General features: G+C 47.6%; 1 protein-coding gene across 3 annotated transcripts in view; it reads right to left on the bottom strand.

The window, feature by feature from the left end:
* Positions 1–16,492, bottom strand: part of SPON1 (spondin 1) — a 312,023-nt gene that overhangs the window by 8,332 nt on the left and 287,199 nt on the right. For all 3 annotated transcript variants that reach the window (XM_079928893.1, XM_079928891.1, XM_079928892.1), the window contains 5 exons: positions 12,696–12,760; positions 4,904–5,105; positions 3,784–3,924; positions 3,257–3,332; positions 2,100–2,282 (listed from right to left, as the gene is read on the bottom strand). In XM_079928893.1, the coding sequence (XP_079785019.1) occupies positions 2,100–2,282; positions 3,257–3,332; positions 3,784–3,924; positions 4,904–5,105; positions 12,696–12,760 (667 nt within the window). The remainder of the gene's footprint in view (positions 1–2,099; positions 2,283–3,256; positions 3,333–3,783; positions 3,925–4,903; positions 5,106–12,695; positions 12,761–16,492) is intronic.

Here is a 16,492-nt window from a genome sequence, read left to right on the forward strand (position 1 = left end):
TTTAAAGGAAGTGCTTTTTTCCAGGTGCACGGAGCACTCGTGATTACTCCTTGTCTCATGATGACACATTTGAAAGATGGTTGGATGGATAGGAGTGTGTGTGTATGTGTGTTTGCCTGTTCTAAAGAAGAAGAGGGAAATGAAGTCATCCATCCACCCATCCATTTACTCACGTCAGTAACTCTTTACTGACTGCTTAGTGGTATGTACTGAGGTTGAAGAGATGTGTAAGGTACGGATTTTGATCTACTCCAGAACGAGAGATGGGCACGTAAACTGCAAAACAGACATAAGCCCAGTGGATTGGAATGGGGATGCTCCTTGGAGTTCTGGGTGAGATTTCACAGAAGAGGGCACATCTGAGTGCACTTTTGTTGGGTAGAGAATATCTGTATTTAAGGTGAAGGGAACAGCTCCTGCAATAACCTGTACTGAGTGTATTGTGTGTGGCACTGGGAGATGAGGCTAGAAAGGACTGAAGTCAGAGTGTGAAGCCTCCTGCAGATGTCTGCAGGCTGTCACGTGCACATGGGTGATGCCTACACATTGTTATTGAACCTATGGACAGTGTTGCTAGACAGTGCTTGCTGGCGGTGCAGTGATAAAGATGGCTGGAACCCACATTAGACACAGGGAAATTCTGACACGTCCTACAATGTGGATGAACCTGAGGACATTATGCTGAGTGAAATAAGCCAGTCACAAAAAGACAAATACTGTATGATTCCACTTATATGAGGTCCCTAGAATGGTCAGTTCTTAGAAAGTAGAACGGTGGTTGCTAGGGGTTGGGGGAATGGAGAGTTAGTGGTTAATGGGTCTACAGTTTGTTTTGCGAGATGAAAGGAGTTCTGGAGATAGAGGGTGGTGATAGTTGCGTGTGTGTGTGTGTGTGTACACAATACCACTGAACTGTACAATTAAAACTAGTTAAGTTGGTAAACTTGATGCTGTGTACCACCAAAACTACACCACCAGGCAGAGCCCAACATGTTTCAGAATTGTCATTACCTCCTGGGAGCCACCTGAACTCCACCCCTGTAGAGGGGATGGTTAAAGATCTCATTTCCCACTGCAGGCCACAGACAGCCCACCCATCTGCCTCCCCTCAACCCCAAGAAAGAGAAAGCCTCCAGCGTTGTCAGTCCTGTCACAACTTCCTGCCTGCCTGTTCGTAGGAATGGCCTGTGCATGCAGGGTTCACTCCTTTCTGAAGTGCCTTATCATGGGCACAAACAGCAATAAACCACTGTGGAGTGCAGCCAGGAGAGGTATTTAAGACTGTGCCCCAGGAAGAGCCAGAAAGTCAAGGACCTGCAGTGGTGGTGAGCTTTCTTCAGGTATCCTCAGCTTGGAAATGGTTTTCTTCCTGCCATAAACCAGCCCAGCCTATACATCCCTTCCTATTGCCTTGTTACACCTCTGAGACAGTTAAGATCAGAGCACAGAGTATAGATCTGTTCAGTCAGAGAGAGGAAGTGTACCCTGGGAAGTAGGCAGCTGGCCTTTGCACAGCAATCAGAGTAGTGCCATGCTGAAGCCTGAGCCATCATGACATGGGTGGTTCAAGCTTATAGTTCAAGCCTGACCTTTGACCAGTTACAGAATTGCTGCAGTCAGTCCAAAGGTCCTGACGCAAGGAACTGAGGGCTCTGACCCAGGCTGAGCTAGGACATGCACGGGGGTCCATGAATGACACAGAATTAGGGCAATGATTTAGATTCAATCTTGGCCAAGCTGTTCACCTGCTTCTTAAAAAGAGGTTGAAGTTAAGGCCCAGAAGCAGGCAGCTTGCTATCTGTTGTTTGTCATAAGTAAGATGTGTGCTAGCTCTTCGGTAACTTGTGTCTATTTTCTTCCATGGCTGGGGGGTATGGGGGGGGTCAGTTAAACTCAAGAATTCTTTTGATGTCGTAAGACATGTCTGTGTTCACAGCCCTCAAGATACTGTTGGACATGGGAGTCTGCCCTTGGTGGTTCCCACTGACAAATACAGTCAGGGTCCTAGTGCCCCACTGGGGGGGTGCTACCTGACCAGGTATGAGAGGCTGGCACGGCCAGGCAGGACCCTCCCTTCCTGAGCCTGGGTGTCTCGTCACCTTCATCGCTGCAGCCCGGGCCCGTGCAGGGCTGGAAGTCCTGGGTGTCGGGACAGGGGACACTGAGGTCCAGCTGCGCCTTCAGCATGCGCTGCCGCATCCTCTTGCCTTTGTCGCAGGTGGAAGAGCTGCAGGCGGACCACGGGGACCAGTTGGAGTAGATGCAGGTTTCGGGGGTGTCATCTGGGAAGAGTATGTGACATGGTTTTCCTGGGAGCCTGTGGAAGCTGTGACTGGCCCTCTCTCCCCAGACGAGCTCACGCGGGGACAAGAAAATCCCCACTGTCTGCCCAGCCTCCGGGAGCCTGGGTGCTCCGGGGATGCAAGCAGCCATTCACTTGCCTTCCAAAATTACAGTTTGGGCATTCCAGTAACAAAAATCTAAGTAACTTAATAATAAGGAAAGATTCTCTTACTGTCCCTTCCCCTCAACACATGAACACAAACGATGGCAGACATCGTTTCCACACAGGTGCAGGCAAATCACAGGCAATTTGGGGGAAACACAGGTTTTTTCGTGTGGTGTTGCTCATCTTCCCAGTGAGCCAGACGGTGTCATGATGAGAATAAGGGTGGCCATCGTTCACTGAGCACTTATCATGTGGCAGCATCATTCTAAGAACCGTATTTGCCTTATCCCATTAGCTCCTTACCACAGCTCTCTACAAGGCGGGTTCTTCTATTGTCCCCATTTTACAGTTGAGGAAACTGGTAGAAAGGTGGGCCTCTTGCCCAGGGCCACAGGAGGAGAGCCCAGCTTGTCTGGCTCCAGACCCTATGAGAGAACTTGAGCTGAAGCCAGGGCTCTGCCACTGCCTCCTGACTGTAGGGTCTGGGCTCACTTTCCTTGCTGGGGAAGTGGATGGACCCACTCCTGCCTCACAGGATAGTGTGAGAATCAAAGCAGAGAGTCATCTGCTGCAAATGCCATTTGCCTGATACTAGTGTCATACCTTCACCAATTCCCTTAGACTTTGTGCCTAGCCTTGGCCTTGTTTTGAATTATATTTCAAGCAGAAATCCGCAAAGAAGGGGTTACCAAATCAAAGGATATATTTGTGGCTTTTAAAACATGTTAGCAAATTGCTTTCCCAAAAGGTAGTTTATGTTTAGTTCCCAATTTATGTTGCCACCTGCAACAAAGGAAGATGACTCACCTTCATCTTTCTCTTCTGGAGCCAGGTCTGCTACAATATCGTCAACATTGTCAGGTACAATATTGCACTGTTCCCCCTGCAAAAGGAATTTTACTTGGAGGGCTCACATTAAAGAACGGAATGTGTGGGGGAAAGATGAAAGAGGATATAAAACCAAATGCCCACCCTGTATACAAATCCTAGGCCATGGCGGAGTTCTGGCTCACTTTTACAACCTGACCGGTAAAAGAAATGGCAGTAAAGCCACAACTTCCCACTTCCTGACCCATGACAGACATTAGCAATTGATTATGGCATTCATGATGAAGCCCAGTTACCTAGAGCAAATCATTTGGTTGAGCGTCAAACTGTACCACCATGTTCATTTTGCTCATTTATATCTTATGAATAATTTGCATTCTAGAAACTCTGGTAGGCCCAGGAATTCCACATCCTGAATATGCCAGGAACCGCATGATTCAAGAGCTGAAAGGGGTCTGGTCTCCTGATGGGAAGGGTCTGTGCCAGGGTGAGCTCTAACCCAGTACCTTCCGAGCGATTCTCTCAATGACAACTCTGGCTACTTGAGTGATGGACCCGCCCTCTGGATCGTAAAAAGGACTCTGAGGATGGTCCAGGCTGGTCAGGGGTCGGATTTTCTCCTGGGGAATTGTGGGCTTGTTGGGTGACTGCAGTGGAGAAAACACAGATACAGAGAGTGGGAAATAAAACTGGTTAAAAACCACAAAGATTTGATATATGATCAGAACAAAAACCTTGAAAGGAATTTAACAAGTATAACTGCTATTTATATTTACAGAATTTTATTCATGCCATGTGTTGTGCATGAACATTTGTAGATCTATACTTTCAAATTCTCCCATGTACACAGTAGGATTATGCCCAGATGAAGATGCCGAGTTTTAGAGAGCCATTTCCAGCTAGGAAATTGCTGAACCAGGTTGGTCTGAATCCAGAGTTCTTCCCACTAGACCAGGAGTTGGCAAACTTGTCTGAGGAGGGTCAGATGGTAAATATTTTAGTCTTTGTGGGCCAACTGTGTCTGTTGCAACGACTCAACTCAGTTGTAGTGAGAAAGCAGCCCCAGACAACATGCGGTCGAATACGTGAGGCTGGGTTAGAAAACTCCAGGTTGCCCCCAAACCACAGTTTACCAACGTCTGTTCTAGAATGTTCTACCACTGGTTTTCTGATGATTCCAGATTTCGATGCAGTTGCTGTGCCGACCATATCTGGAAAATATTCACAGGAGACTCCAAACTTCTTAGCCTGGCCATCCGGAAACCTTCGGAATCTGGCCCAGCCTAACACACGTCAACTTCCTGCAGTTCCCCATTCTCTCTCTCTCTTTTTGCCTCCATGCCTTTTGCCTGCTGTTCCTTAATGCTTATCTCTGAACTGCTCTTCAGCAGAGTCCCTTCCTGTACTCTCCTGACCAGCTGCATGGACACTTCCCGGAGCCCGAGTCACACAGCATGTGAGTATGTGATGATGGGACCGTGCTGGGCTCCCCTACCAGACTGTGAGTTCATCTGGTACAGAGCCTGGGCCAGACTCACCTCCATGGCCAGGGCATCCAGAACAGGGCCAGACAAGGAGCAGACGCTCGGGAAGGTTTGTCACTCACCACTCCAGGCGCACACGTACCTCATAGGTCACCCCACTGTCAGTGCCAGCGTCCCAGGGAATCAGGTCCTGCACCACTTTCTGGACCCAGCCGCACTCTTTGGTGCACAGATCCTCTGCGGACAGGCCCACGTTCCAGTCGGGACTGGGGCCCATCATGGTCAGGAAGGACATTAAGTGGCGTGTCCTGTCCACTGAAAATTCAGCCGAGGGTGCTGCTCTCCTGGAAACCAAATACAGAGACCTTTACCTTTGGGGCCCTGGGGGTGCATGCTCTGAGGGACATTTGGCCAGACGATGGCTAAAGGATGAGAAGGAGAGAAAGAAGGGGGATTCTCCCACTCGTCTCTGCCTTTGGCTATTACTGGTTTCTCTCTCCAAGCCCATCCATTGGCCACATGTGGAAACCATATGCTACCACACTATCCTTTTTTTTTGTGGTACGCGGGCCTCCCACTGTTGTGGCCTCTCCCATTGCGGAGCACAGGCTCCGGACGCGCAGGCTCAGCGGCCATGGCCCACGGGCCCAGCCGCTCCACGGCGTGTAGGATCTTCCCGGACCGGGGCACGAACCCGTGTCCCCTGCATCGGCAGGCGGACTCTCAACCACCGCGCCACCAGGGAAGCCCACGCTATCCATTTTTAATGTGTCTTCAGCACTTACTGTTATTTTGTGTTTTCTTATTTATTTGTTTAGCTGTTTACTGACTCTCATTTCTCACTGGAGCGTAAGCTCTGGGAAAGCAGGGGTTCTGTTTGCCTTCTTCACGGCTTTATTTCCAGTGCCTGGCACATCGTAGATGCTAAGCCAATGTTTCTGAATAAGCGAATGAACAAATACTACGGGCTACCTGTGCGCCCAGCCGTATCGGAAGTGACAAAACTGCTTAATGATGCCCCAAGCCTTTCCTTATACATTTTCCCAGATGCCTCAGAGCAGACCTGGGGTAAGGATTATTGACTCCAATTTATGGATGAGGACACTGAGGCTCAGAAGGGTTATGTGATGTAACTTGTCTAGAGTCACAAAGTGAAGTGGCAGAACGGAGACCACAACCGAAGTCAATCTTAAATTCAAGGTCCAAGTTCTTTTCGTCAGCAGTTTCTAAGTCCCCGCCACCCCCAGCCCCACGTCACTCTCTAGAGCAACACTGTGCCATCAGAGGGATTATCTGCCCAGCCTGCTGCCTCCTGTGCCCCCAGAGGCTGCTCAGAGCAACGCCCCGCCCTGGCAGCAGAGCTCACCCATCGCCTCACAGCTGGTTCCTTGGCCGTTTCCTCCAGTAGGCGAGCAGGGACCCAGCTGTAGAGCCAGACACCTTTGGCTGACGGCCCCCAAGCTGTGAGAGGCAGTTCTTCAACCTCTGTGTCCTCGTGTTGCTATGACAAGGTCCTAGGAGTGGCCAGAGCTGTATGGGATCAGCGGCGGCAGCCCACTGAGAGGCGTGGTGGGAGAGCTACAGTCAGCCACACCTGGTGGCATTACCTGCGTTATTTTATTTTCTCTTCATGATACTCCTGTGGGGGTTAGAATTATCATCTCATTTTGTAAAGAAGAAAGGAAAGCGTATAGAAGTTAATAAACTTTGAGACGCAGCTGGTGAGGCTGAGGCATGAAGACGGCTCTGCCTGACTCTCCGCCCAGGCTGCCCATCATGGGGAATCCTTAGCTGGGGACCAACGCGTCTGTTCAGTCCGGTTGGCAGTTGTTTGGGAGTCTCTGTGCCTGTCTGTTGGGACCAGCTGCTTCCGGCTGCCCTCATCTGTCCCCAGAAAGCGATGACTCCAGGCTTGCTTGGGCCCTGTGGAACTGGGCCCCTTGGGCAGGCCGGATGGGATCGGGCAACAAGCAGAGAAGGCGGGAAGCCTGGGTGTGCACCATCCCATACCACCTCTTAGAGCTGCGTATCCTTGGACAAATGACTAAACCTTTCTGTGCCTCAGTATCCAAATCTACAGAATGGGGATCCCCATAACTCCTACCCCAAAGGGTTACTGTTAGCATTTAATGACAGAACTCGCATCCAGTACTTAGCTCAGTGTCTGGCACCTGACCAGTTATTCTACAGTAAGTCCCCAACATACGAACCTTTAAGTTGCGAACTTTCAAAGATGCGAATGTGCATTCCATTAGCGTCAGGTGTGAGTGAAACTGCAGCTCGCCCTCCGTCTCCTATTGCTGACGATCCTTCAGCTCTGCCATCTCCCACCTCCTCTCCCTCCTCCAGGCAGTAACTCTCCTTGCCAGGCAGTAACTCTCCTTGCCTGTTCACTCGATGCCAGTCCCTGTATGCCAGCTGTTGTACTGTACTACTGTACTTTTCAAGGTACTGTACTATAAGATTAAAAATGTTTTCTTTATTTTTTTGTTTGTTTTCTATGTATTATTTGTCTGAAAACTATTATAAACCTATTACAGTACAGTACTATATAGCCGATTGTGTTAGTTGGGTACCTAGGCTAACTTTGTTGGACTTATGAACAAACTGGACTTTAGAACACAGGAACGGAACTCATTCGTATGTAGGGGACTTACTGTATTACTGTTACTGAGTAAAGCAGCACTGAAGGGTCATATGGAGATCAGAAAAGAGAGGCAAGGGGAGGGAGGCCTTCCTGAAAGCACTTCTCACTTCAGCCTGATGCCAGTGTAGGTTCTGGAACCTGAGTGGAGGAAGAGCCCGGCCTGAACCTGGCTTTGGCATCAGGACCCACGTGCACGTGCATCTGCTGGGAAGGCTCTCCTTCAGCGGCCTTCGAAGTGTGGTCGTTGGACCAGAAACATCGGCGTCCTCTGGGAACTTGTTGGAAATGCAAATTATTGGGCCTCACCCCAGATTTACTTACAGACTGGGGGTAGGACCCAGCATTTTGTTTTAATAATCCCTCCAGGTGATTCTAATGTGCCTCATATTTGAGAATCACTGGTCTACTCATCTTCCAAGCCTCAGGTCATGAGTCACCTCATCCAGGAGCCTTTCTGATCCCCTGCACTGAGACCACTGCCTTTGGTCTGTATTTCCACACACTCTGTGTAGGTCTCTGAGCTGTACCCTTCGATTGTAATCTCTTCCTCACTGTTTGGTCTCCCCCACTAGACTAGGAGCCCTTTGAGGGCAAAAACCTGTTTCACAGCCATATCCCAATACCAGGTTTCCAGTGGGCCAGCTGAACAAGTAGATGTAGGATGACTTGAGCTCCACTACTTACTAGATCTTGGGCAAGTAACTCTCACTCATCCTCTTCCAGTCTCAATTTCTTCATCTGACATTACCCTCCTGCCGTGTTGCTGTGAGGCTCAGATGATATGTTAGGAGGCCTTTATAAACTGCTAAAGTCCCACACTTACATAGTCTGCTATTTAGTTAGGTACAAATTGGGGGATTTCATTTCCTTTTCCCATGCATGCAGTTTCTGGCATGTAGGTCATTGCTTTTAGCAGCTTCTTTAAAGACCTGGCTTCTACAACAATTGCAGTCTGGGGAGCTGCAGCATTGCTCACCTAGGGATTAACAGGACACCGTCTGGGGTCTGCCTTCCAGTAACTGCCTGGCAGAGAGCACGGGCGTGTGGGCAGAGCGGGGCTGCTTGGCTCTGGACCCCTCGGGAGTCCAGCAGTGCCTTGGAGGAAGGCTTCTCTTCCGTTGCCATAGAGACCAACCACTACACCTGTTACCTGCCCGTCTCCCTGAGCATATGGTTGTGGGTCTGGTGGTCTTTCATATCCTGTACCCCATGGATGAAGCTATTCATCATGACAACCTAAGAGGACTAAACCAGCTCTAACAGCTGGAGAAACGAAACCAACCCCCATCCAACACACCACCCTGCTACTCTGCCCAGCTGAAGGATGTAACCATCTGAGAACCTCCTGTGTTTTACAAGGCTTACACAAATCATTTTCTGCTAATGCATTTTGGCCAAATCTGTAACCTGAGTGAGGTTATCCCCCAGACCTTGGTAAGTGTTTCAAGGGGTAGAAAATTTGGGGCAGCTGATCCCTGCACAAAACGCCTGACCTTAGGTTGGGTGATATGGTAAATTTGGCTGTAAAAGCCTGGGAACGATTTTATAACATGTTCAGTTACGTGCTGCTCTTTTCTCGTACCCTTGACTGGAAAATTCATCCTCAGGCCCCCCAGCTTCAGGGGAGGAAATGTTTCCTGCCCTCACCTCTAATTGCTTAGGACCCCTGGTGTACCTTCCCAGAGCATGTTGAACTCACTCTTTCCTTGGAGTTCCTTGTTTAATTTCCATCTTCCCTGTTAGTTTCCAAAAGAACAGGGACCATTTTTGTCCTGTTTACAGCTATATCCCGGTGCCTGGCTTAGAATTTGGCATGCTTTAGATTCTCCTCAAGTATTTGTTGAAATAAATGAGTTAATCTAGGAAATGAATATGGAGCTCTTAACACTTCCTTTGGCCTTCAGACCTAATTTTAAAATTACCTCAAAGTATTTATTACTTCTATAATAAAAATGCTATTTAAAATAATGAAATGGATAAGAATATATGTGAGTTTTCTTTAGGAAATGCTAGCTATGACTGGAATTCTTTAATTTGTCCAAACCATAATAAAAATTCTTATTCATGCCTTTCTTATATGCCATGTCTTCCCATATAAAGCATTTTATTAATTTGATCTTATTTTTCTATCTCAGATTTAAATTTTTATCACTTTTCTGGCAAAGAGAATTGATCTGGCCATACCATATAACAATGTACTATAACGTATGATAATGAAAATGGTGTAATATCCAGGATAAGATAGAAATAAAGATCAGTGGCACAGGCTGAAGATTCCAGAAACTTTAGATAAGGACTCATATAAAATTGAGGGGGAGAGGAAAGATCATGCAACAAGTGGGGTTGGGCTAACTTAATTGCAGTTTAAAAAAATACGGTATTCACACGTAATATCACACACACTCACACACACACACACACACACACACACACATCCCCCCAAACAGCAAAAACTCAGAGTTAAGTAAAAAACAACCAGATCATAGGGAAAAAAAGTCAAGTTTTTGATCTGTTAGAGAAACGTTAATTTTCTCAGCTTTGAAACAATAAAAGCAATCACAAAAGTCATTGAATTATATACCAACTAAAAACATCTGCATAATGGAAACAACAGTGTTGAATTAGAAAGGAAAAATGACATGTTAGCAAAAATATATCCCTCTAGTTTGACTGACAAATGTTAATATCTATAGTATGTACAGAGCTAGTCCAAATCTGTAAAAAAAAAAAAAAAAACCCAACAAAAACCACCACAATCCCAATAGGTAAAGGAAAGTTATGAACAGACAATTCATACCAGAAAAATGAAAACCAAATGAAGACACAGAGATATCTTGTGCCTTTTTTCATTCAGAGAGGCAGCGTGATGTGGGAGAGAACAAAGGGGACTGGAAGAGACAGCTGGATTTGAGCCCTGGTTCAGTCACTTATTAGCTATGTGACAGCAGCTTTGACCTCGTCTCCCTTTACAATTACTAATCTGCAAAATGGGAGCATCCTCAGACCCACCCCAGGGCTTTTAGTGAGGAAATGGCTTATCATCGTGACTGGCACCATAAAAGGAGTTGGTAAATGTTGATTTCCTTCTCACTCCGCTTTTCTAAACAAAGCTTTCAAAACACGACGAAAGAAAAGAGGCAATAAAGGATTTTTATGGTCCTTCTAGAGACTTACTATACCATTCTAAGTTACAGATCCATATCTGTGAGACTCAGGTCACTCATATGCTGAGTTCTGTCCCTCTTGTTCGTTTCAAATCATCCTCAATAAAGAGCTTTCAAAGTTGCAGAAACTCAATCTCGACACTAGGCGGTGCTAGAGCCATTCACTAGGCTGAAGTCTGTGTGGCTGGAGGAAGGTTTCCGAGAGGTCTCCACCTTGGACAACTCTGTTTATAACCTGGAGGCATCTAGGGCTCCGAGTCCATCTGGCCTGTTAGACTTCTGCGTTCTCTAGTCCAAGGCAAGTCTTCCTCTATAGTCCTGGGGACATCAACGGACCTGAGCAGGTTCTACAGGAGACCAGGAGCACCCTGAAACTTCCAGCCCTGATTTGACAGAAAGATGCCTCTGGCCCCCTGGGAACCATGGCTGGGATGATTAAGGGGGCACAGACCCTCCAGAGGCATGATTTCTGGAAAGGGTGACCATGTCTCTATTTCACCTGCCTCTCATCTGTCTCACAAACAGATCTGTCTAAACAAAGGTTAATTAATCAGAATGGCTGGGAATAATTAAGGAGACTACAGTCCTTTAGAGGATTCATCATAAGGAAAGGAATAAAATTTATTTTTAAAAGTTCCAGTAATTCCTAACAGTCAGACTTAACTGGAGGAACTAACTGAGTGGTGGAAATTCAGCATTGATTTGCAGGAACCCTGGGCATTTTCTACTCAGGCGCCGGAAGAACTTGTGGAGGATGTGGCTTTTGCTCCGAATTTGTCTTTCCTGTCTCTACCTGTACTCTGGGCTTTTGGAGCCACAACTTGATTTATTGAGCTAAACAAGTCAGCAGCTAATTTGTTCATTCATGGCTGTCCTTTGAGAAGTGGTCCTGGGGATAAAGATGGAAGATCATTGAAAAACAAGTCAGTTTCTCTGGGCAGGACCTCACAAAGTAGGTCACCCTGGCTTTCCACTGGCCTGAGGGAGGCTGGAATCCCATTAACCTCAATAGAGCAGGCTCACAAGGAGGGGCAGGGCTGTTTCTGCAAAACAAAACTTGGCTGCATGTAGGCTTCCTAATTTGACTTCCTAATGAGATTTGGAAGAGGAAAGGGGAGACTGGGGTATGGGAAAACCAAAGGAAAATTCCTTTCCCTTAACAAGCTGGTAGCACTCAGTGGAGAGGCTTTGGGAATTTGGGAAATCTGATTGTTTGCCATGGATGAATTCTGTTCCACTGGGGTCTCAAGATATCTGAGGGATGGGTGAAGGGTGGGAAGGTGTCCCCAAATATTTTTTTCAAATCTTCAGAAAAAAAAAAAAAGCTCCATTGATTCTTTCATCCTCTTGGAGGTACTGTCCAGTCTCTCTTCTTTCACATCAAACTTCACAGAAGAGTTGTCTGTACTCACTGACTCCGTAACCTCACTTTCTGTTCACATTTCACCCTGCTGCAGGCTGTTTACCCTCCCCCCATAACTCAGCAGAAAGGATTCCTAATAAGGTCACTGATGATCTTCATGTTGATCAATCCAACTGGCATCGTGCAACTCTGGTCTTCCTTGATCTCTCAGCTGCCCTGGACACAGCTATCCTTCTTGAATGCTTTCTTCCCTTGGCTTCCCTGTTACCAAGCTTCCTTCCCCAATCTCCTTGCTATTCCATTTTGCTTCCTATGCAGGCAACTCCTCCTCAGCATTAGATGTTGGAGCTCCTCGGGACTCAGTCCCAAGCCCTTGACTCTCATTCTCAAGCTGTCTCTCAACCATGTCCTTGGTGTTGATTGTCTCCCATTCCTTGGTGACCCTCAATTTTATATCTCAGTTTAGAATTCTCCCCCTGATTTTCAAAGCTTTATAGTTAACCGTGTTCTCAACACCTCCAGTGTCTGAGTGGGGTCCTCTGCAATGTTAAAGCCATGGGGGACACAGAGACCAAGCCTGCATTCCCCGAGGAGGTAGGGGCGCTTGGTACTGCACGCATGAGCAGTGCACCTCACCTGCTCAGCCACCTGAGAGGCAGTGCTGACTTTTATGACATGACTGGCATGCGGCGGCCAGGAGGCGGGTGGCTCCACGTACAAGGCCAGGCTGGGGGCTGGACAGGGCCCTCTTGCTACTTACACGTTGAGAGGCTGCCAGGCTGGCCACTGAGCTTTGGCTTTGATGACAGTGAGGACCTCATCGCTCTGTAAAAAAGGACCACAGGTATTTAGTGAGGAGAGCTGGGCTCAGGGAGCAGGAGGGTTCTGACATAGTGATGCTGTCCACCCCCCATGCCATTACCTGCTGCTGAGACTCTACCTGCCCCTGGGTGAAGAGCCCTGGAGTCTCGGCAGTCCCAGGAGGTGGGGCTGCGTCCAGGGTGCCTGGTGTGTGCTGGACACTGAGGGGCCCACTGAGCCGCACTTCAGGGTTCCAGCGCAGACCCTTCTCCACAGGAGCCAGGCTTTAACTTGCCCTCCCCCTGGGATGGCCAGACCTGCACATCATGTCCAGCCTGGAGGGCAGGTCATGCTGTGTCCAGGCTTCCACTGGGGCCTGCTCCAGCCACACTGCAGCCACCATCTGACCCCAAGGGTTGTCACCCCCGAGGCCTCTCCTGCTGTCGAGACTCACATACTGGATCAGACTCCCTTGGAACAAGGAGGGCAAGATGAAGCCTGGGGCCCACACTCCTGGGCCACTCATGTAATCCTGCTCTAGTTTGCTTTGGACAGTGTGTAGGGCACCCTTAAAGCCTGGGGACCTAAAAGAATTTTTTGAGGAAGAATTTGATAATTAACATTTAGAAGGAAAGCCTTAAGTCACCATCATGGGGAAAAATCAGAATTTTGTTAATCTTGCTTAACTTTCCTTCGAGATTTGTTTGGGTTTTTATTTTCAATTACACATTGGGGCTGAGGGCTACCATAGGCTTTTCAAGGCTTAAGCTTCCACAGGTCCAAATTCACTTTTGGCTGGGGTTTCCCCAGAGTGGATTCAGCTGGTCCTGGAGCTCCCCTTCCCCGGGGCCGGGGCCCAGCAGTGCTCAGACACCACTGTCCATGCTGCACGGAAAAGCCCAGGATGTCACCAGCAGGGGCAGCAAGAGCTCTGTTGCCGAATGAACAGGTTTCTGAGTTCCCGAAGGGCAGAGACTGGCTTGGATGGCCCACAGCTCTGCCCCAGTCCTTAGACTTGTTCCTGGCAGTAGGTACCTAGCATATATTTGGGATGAATCGATGAACTTCTCCTTAGTTGGTGGGTACCTTGCCCAGAAAATCCCATGCAAGGAGGAGGTCAGAGGTGCCTCCAGGCTCAGGCCGCAAGATTAGAAAAAGCCCCTGGTCTGGAGCACCTCGTCTGCAGCCGGAAAATGGGTTGCTGGAGCAGGGTGGGGAGCTCAGAGGGGACAGGAGCTTAGCCAGATCCTGCTCGGCCTGGGCACCTACTCATGGTCCTGGTGGGGCGAGGGTAGAAGTGAGGCCCACCGAGCACCCCATCCCCCCAGAAGCTCACAGCCTGCTCTGAGCTCAGGCTTCCTTGGGGGTTCCCCCTTTTGGTCACAGGAAAGAATCTGTGGATGCACAGACACCCCCCCGCTCACATGTCTGCAGGGAGAGCGTTTCCAAGTCCCAACAGAGCGCTTTACATTTCTCATGGGAGAGTTTTTTATTTGTTGAGACTGTATCCCTGACTCACTCCTAATACGCATCTGCTGAGTGACTGAGAGAAGCTGCCTGACAAGAAGTCACATGTAAGACTCGAGCTGGTCTCCTGTGACCTGGGTTTCCTGTACTTAGCTCATACGTTCCATGTCCCACAACGAGTTCTTCATCTGCCCCTAGAGCACTGCTCTTCCTCAGTGGACCCCGTCGGGCACATCCACCAGCTGCCTGCATTCCTCCATCTCTTACCCCTCACAGCCGTTGGGCCCCAAGATCCACTGCATTCACAGCCTTACTATCTCGAGTCCTACACGGTCTCCTCACCAGTGGCCCCGGGCTCTAGTATCTTCTCGCTTTTCCCCAGTCCACCCTTGACATTGCTGCAAACCTGACCATACCTATTCCCGCCTAAACCCTGCAACAGCTCCCCACAACTTCCAGGGTGATTTCTTAATCCCTGAGTTTTGCCTACGTGGCCCGCATCAGCTAGCTTTTTTCTTTGATTTTTAATTTCAGAATAATACATGCTTTTTGTGGAAAAATTTAGCATCACAGAAGCACACAATGTAAATGTTGAGCATTCTGCTTTAGCATGCACCCTGGCTTCTCCCACCTCCTTCTCCAGAGTGTCACAGTTCAGTACATATCCTTCCAGACCTTTTACTATACTTAGGTATTATGTGTGTGTGTGCACATACATTATATAGAGCTTTTCCCACAAAAATTGCATCGTATTGAATATCTTATTCTGCACCACGATTTTTACATTTTCCCCTTACTATCATATCGTGGGAAACTTTCCATGTCAGTACCTATGCCAATATAACTCCCCTTTTCTTGATTTTTAAAGTGTTAGAGATCTTCAAATTAGGGTAAGCCAGGTCAAGACTTAGAAAAAAAGAAATCCAAGTATGAGATCCAAGTAATGAGGTACTGTCTGAAGACAGTCCTTTTGCCCTTGAAGAAATACTTTACTAGAAAATAAAATCAATGTGGGTGGAGTTAAGGGGGCCACCAAGTTAGCTGGCCCTGCAGATGCACCTTGTATTACAATTAAATCTTGGTTTTCAAGTCCCAACTAATGACATTGATTTTGCTTTTGCAGCATATAACTCAACAGAAATTGTTGGGGCCCTCCACTAGTGTTTGTGGTGCTGGCATTCCATCTGTATTTTTTAGAGCCATGGAGGCTCCAAGGATGGTGGTTCCACGTCTGCAGGCACTAGAACAACTTCTTCCTGTAAACTGTTTCATCTCAAGGTTACGCACCATCTGCATGATCAACAGTTCCTTGTTGTGATCTTTTATGTTAGCCAATGAAATAACACAGGAACATTCTGGAAAATATATTTAAAAAACTAAACATTTTTCTTGAAGCATCAAAATTCTCTAGTAGAACCAAAGCTCTATAGGATTGGAGAGGGTCTGGCTTGTTCATGGCCATATCCAAGTGCCGTGGATACTCAGTCAATTGGTGAAAAAGCAAAGCCACACCATTTGTTGATGTATGTGTAGAATTCCATAGCGTGCACGTTCTCTTATTTAACTGGCATTATTGCTGGATATTTAATTGTTGATATAAATGATGCTATAATGAACACTTGTGTACATATTTCTTTGTTTACAAGTTCCCGTGTCATAGACTTCCAGGAATGATCAAACGATGAAGCAAATTGACAATTTTGGTAGTGCCTACCAGATTGTCCTCCAAATGTCTGTACCAATTGGTACTTCAGCAAGAATGTGTATGTGCCTATGTTTTTACAACTTTGGGCACACTGGATACTATCAATCTTTTTCGTCTTTACTAATCCAGCAGGCAGGAAAGTAGCATGGTTGAGAGCCTAAGCCCTAGAGTCACACCTGATTTCAAATCCTGACCGCACCGTGACTAGCTCTGTGTCCTTTGGCAAGTCTCTGACTGCCCCTAGCTTTTTCATCTCTGAAATAGGGTTAAAAAGTATATCTACCACATGGTGTTATTAGGGGGACAAAATGACATAATTCAAGTAACGTGCTAATAACCGTGCCTGTATCAGCATCAATACTAGCTACTACTCTTATTCTTATTCACATTCAGGCCAAGATGGGATTTGTACTGCCTGAGTGCAGAGAATGGAGCACACAGTGGCATCAACAAAGCCACAAGGCCTCAGGAGGACGTCCCCTTATTTAAAGGTTAATGTAGCCGGGTGAGCTTTGGATGGGGGCACGGGGGCTCCAGGTACTTCACATTCTGAAGACTGAAGAATTTAAATTCACAGTAAGCAA

The sequence above is a fragment of the Stenella coeruleoalba genome, assembly GCF_951394435.1.
Source record: "Stenella coeruleoalba genome assembly, chromosome: 8".
Classification (NCBI taxonomy): Eukaryota; Metazoa; Chordata; class Mammalia; order Artiodactyla; family Delphinidae; genus Stenella; species Stenella coeruleoalba.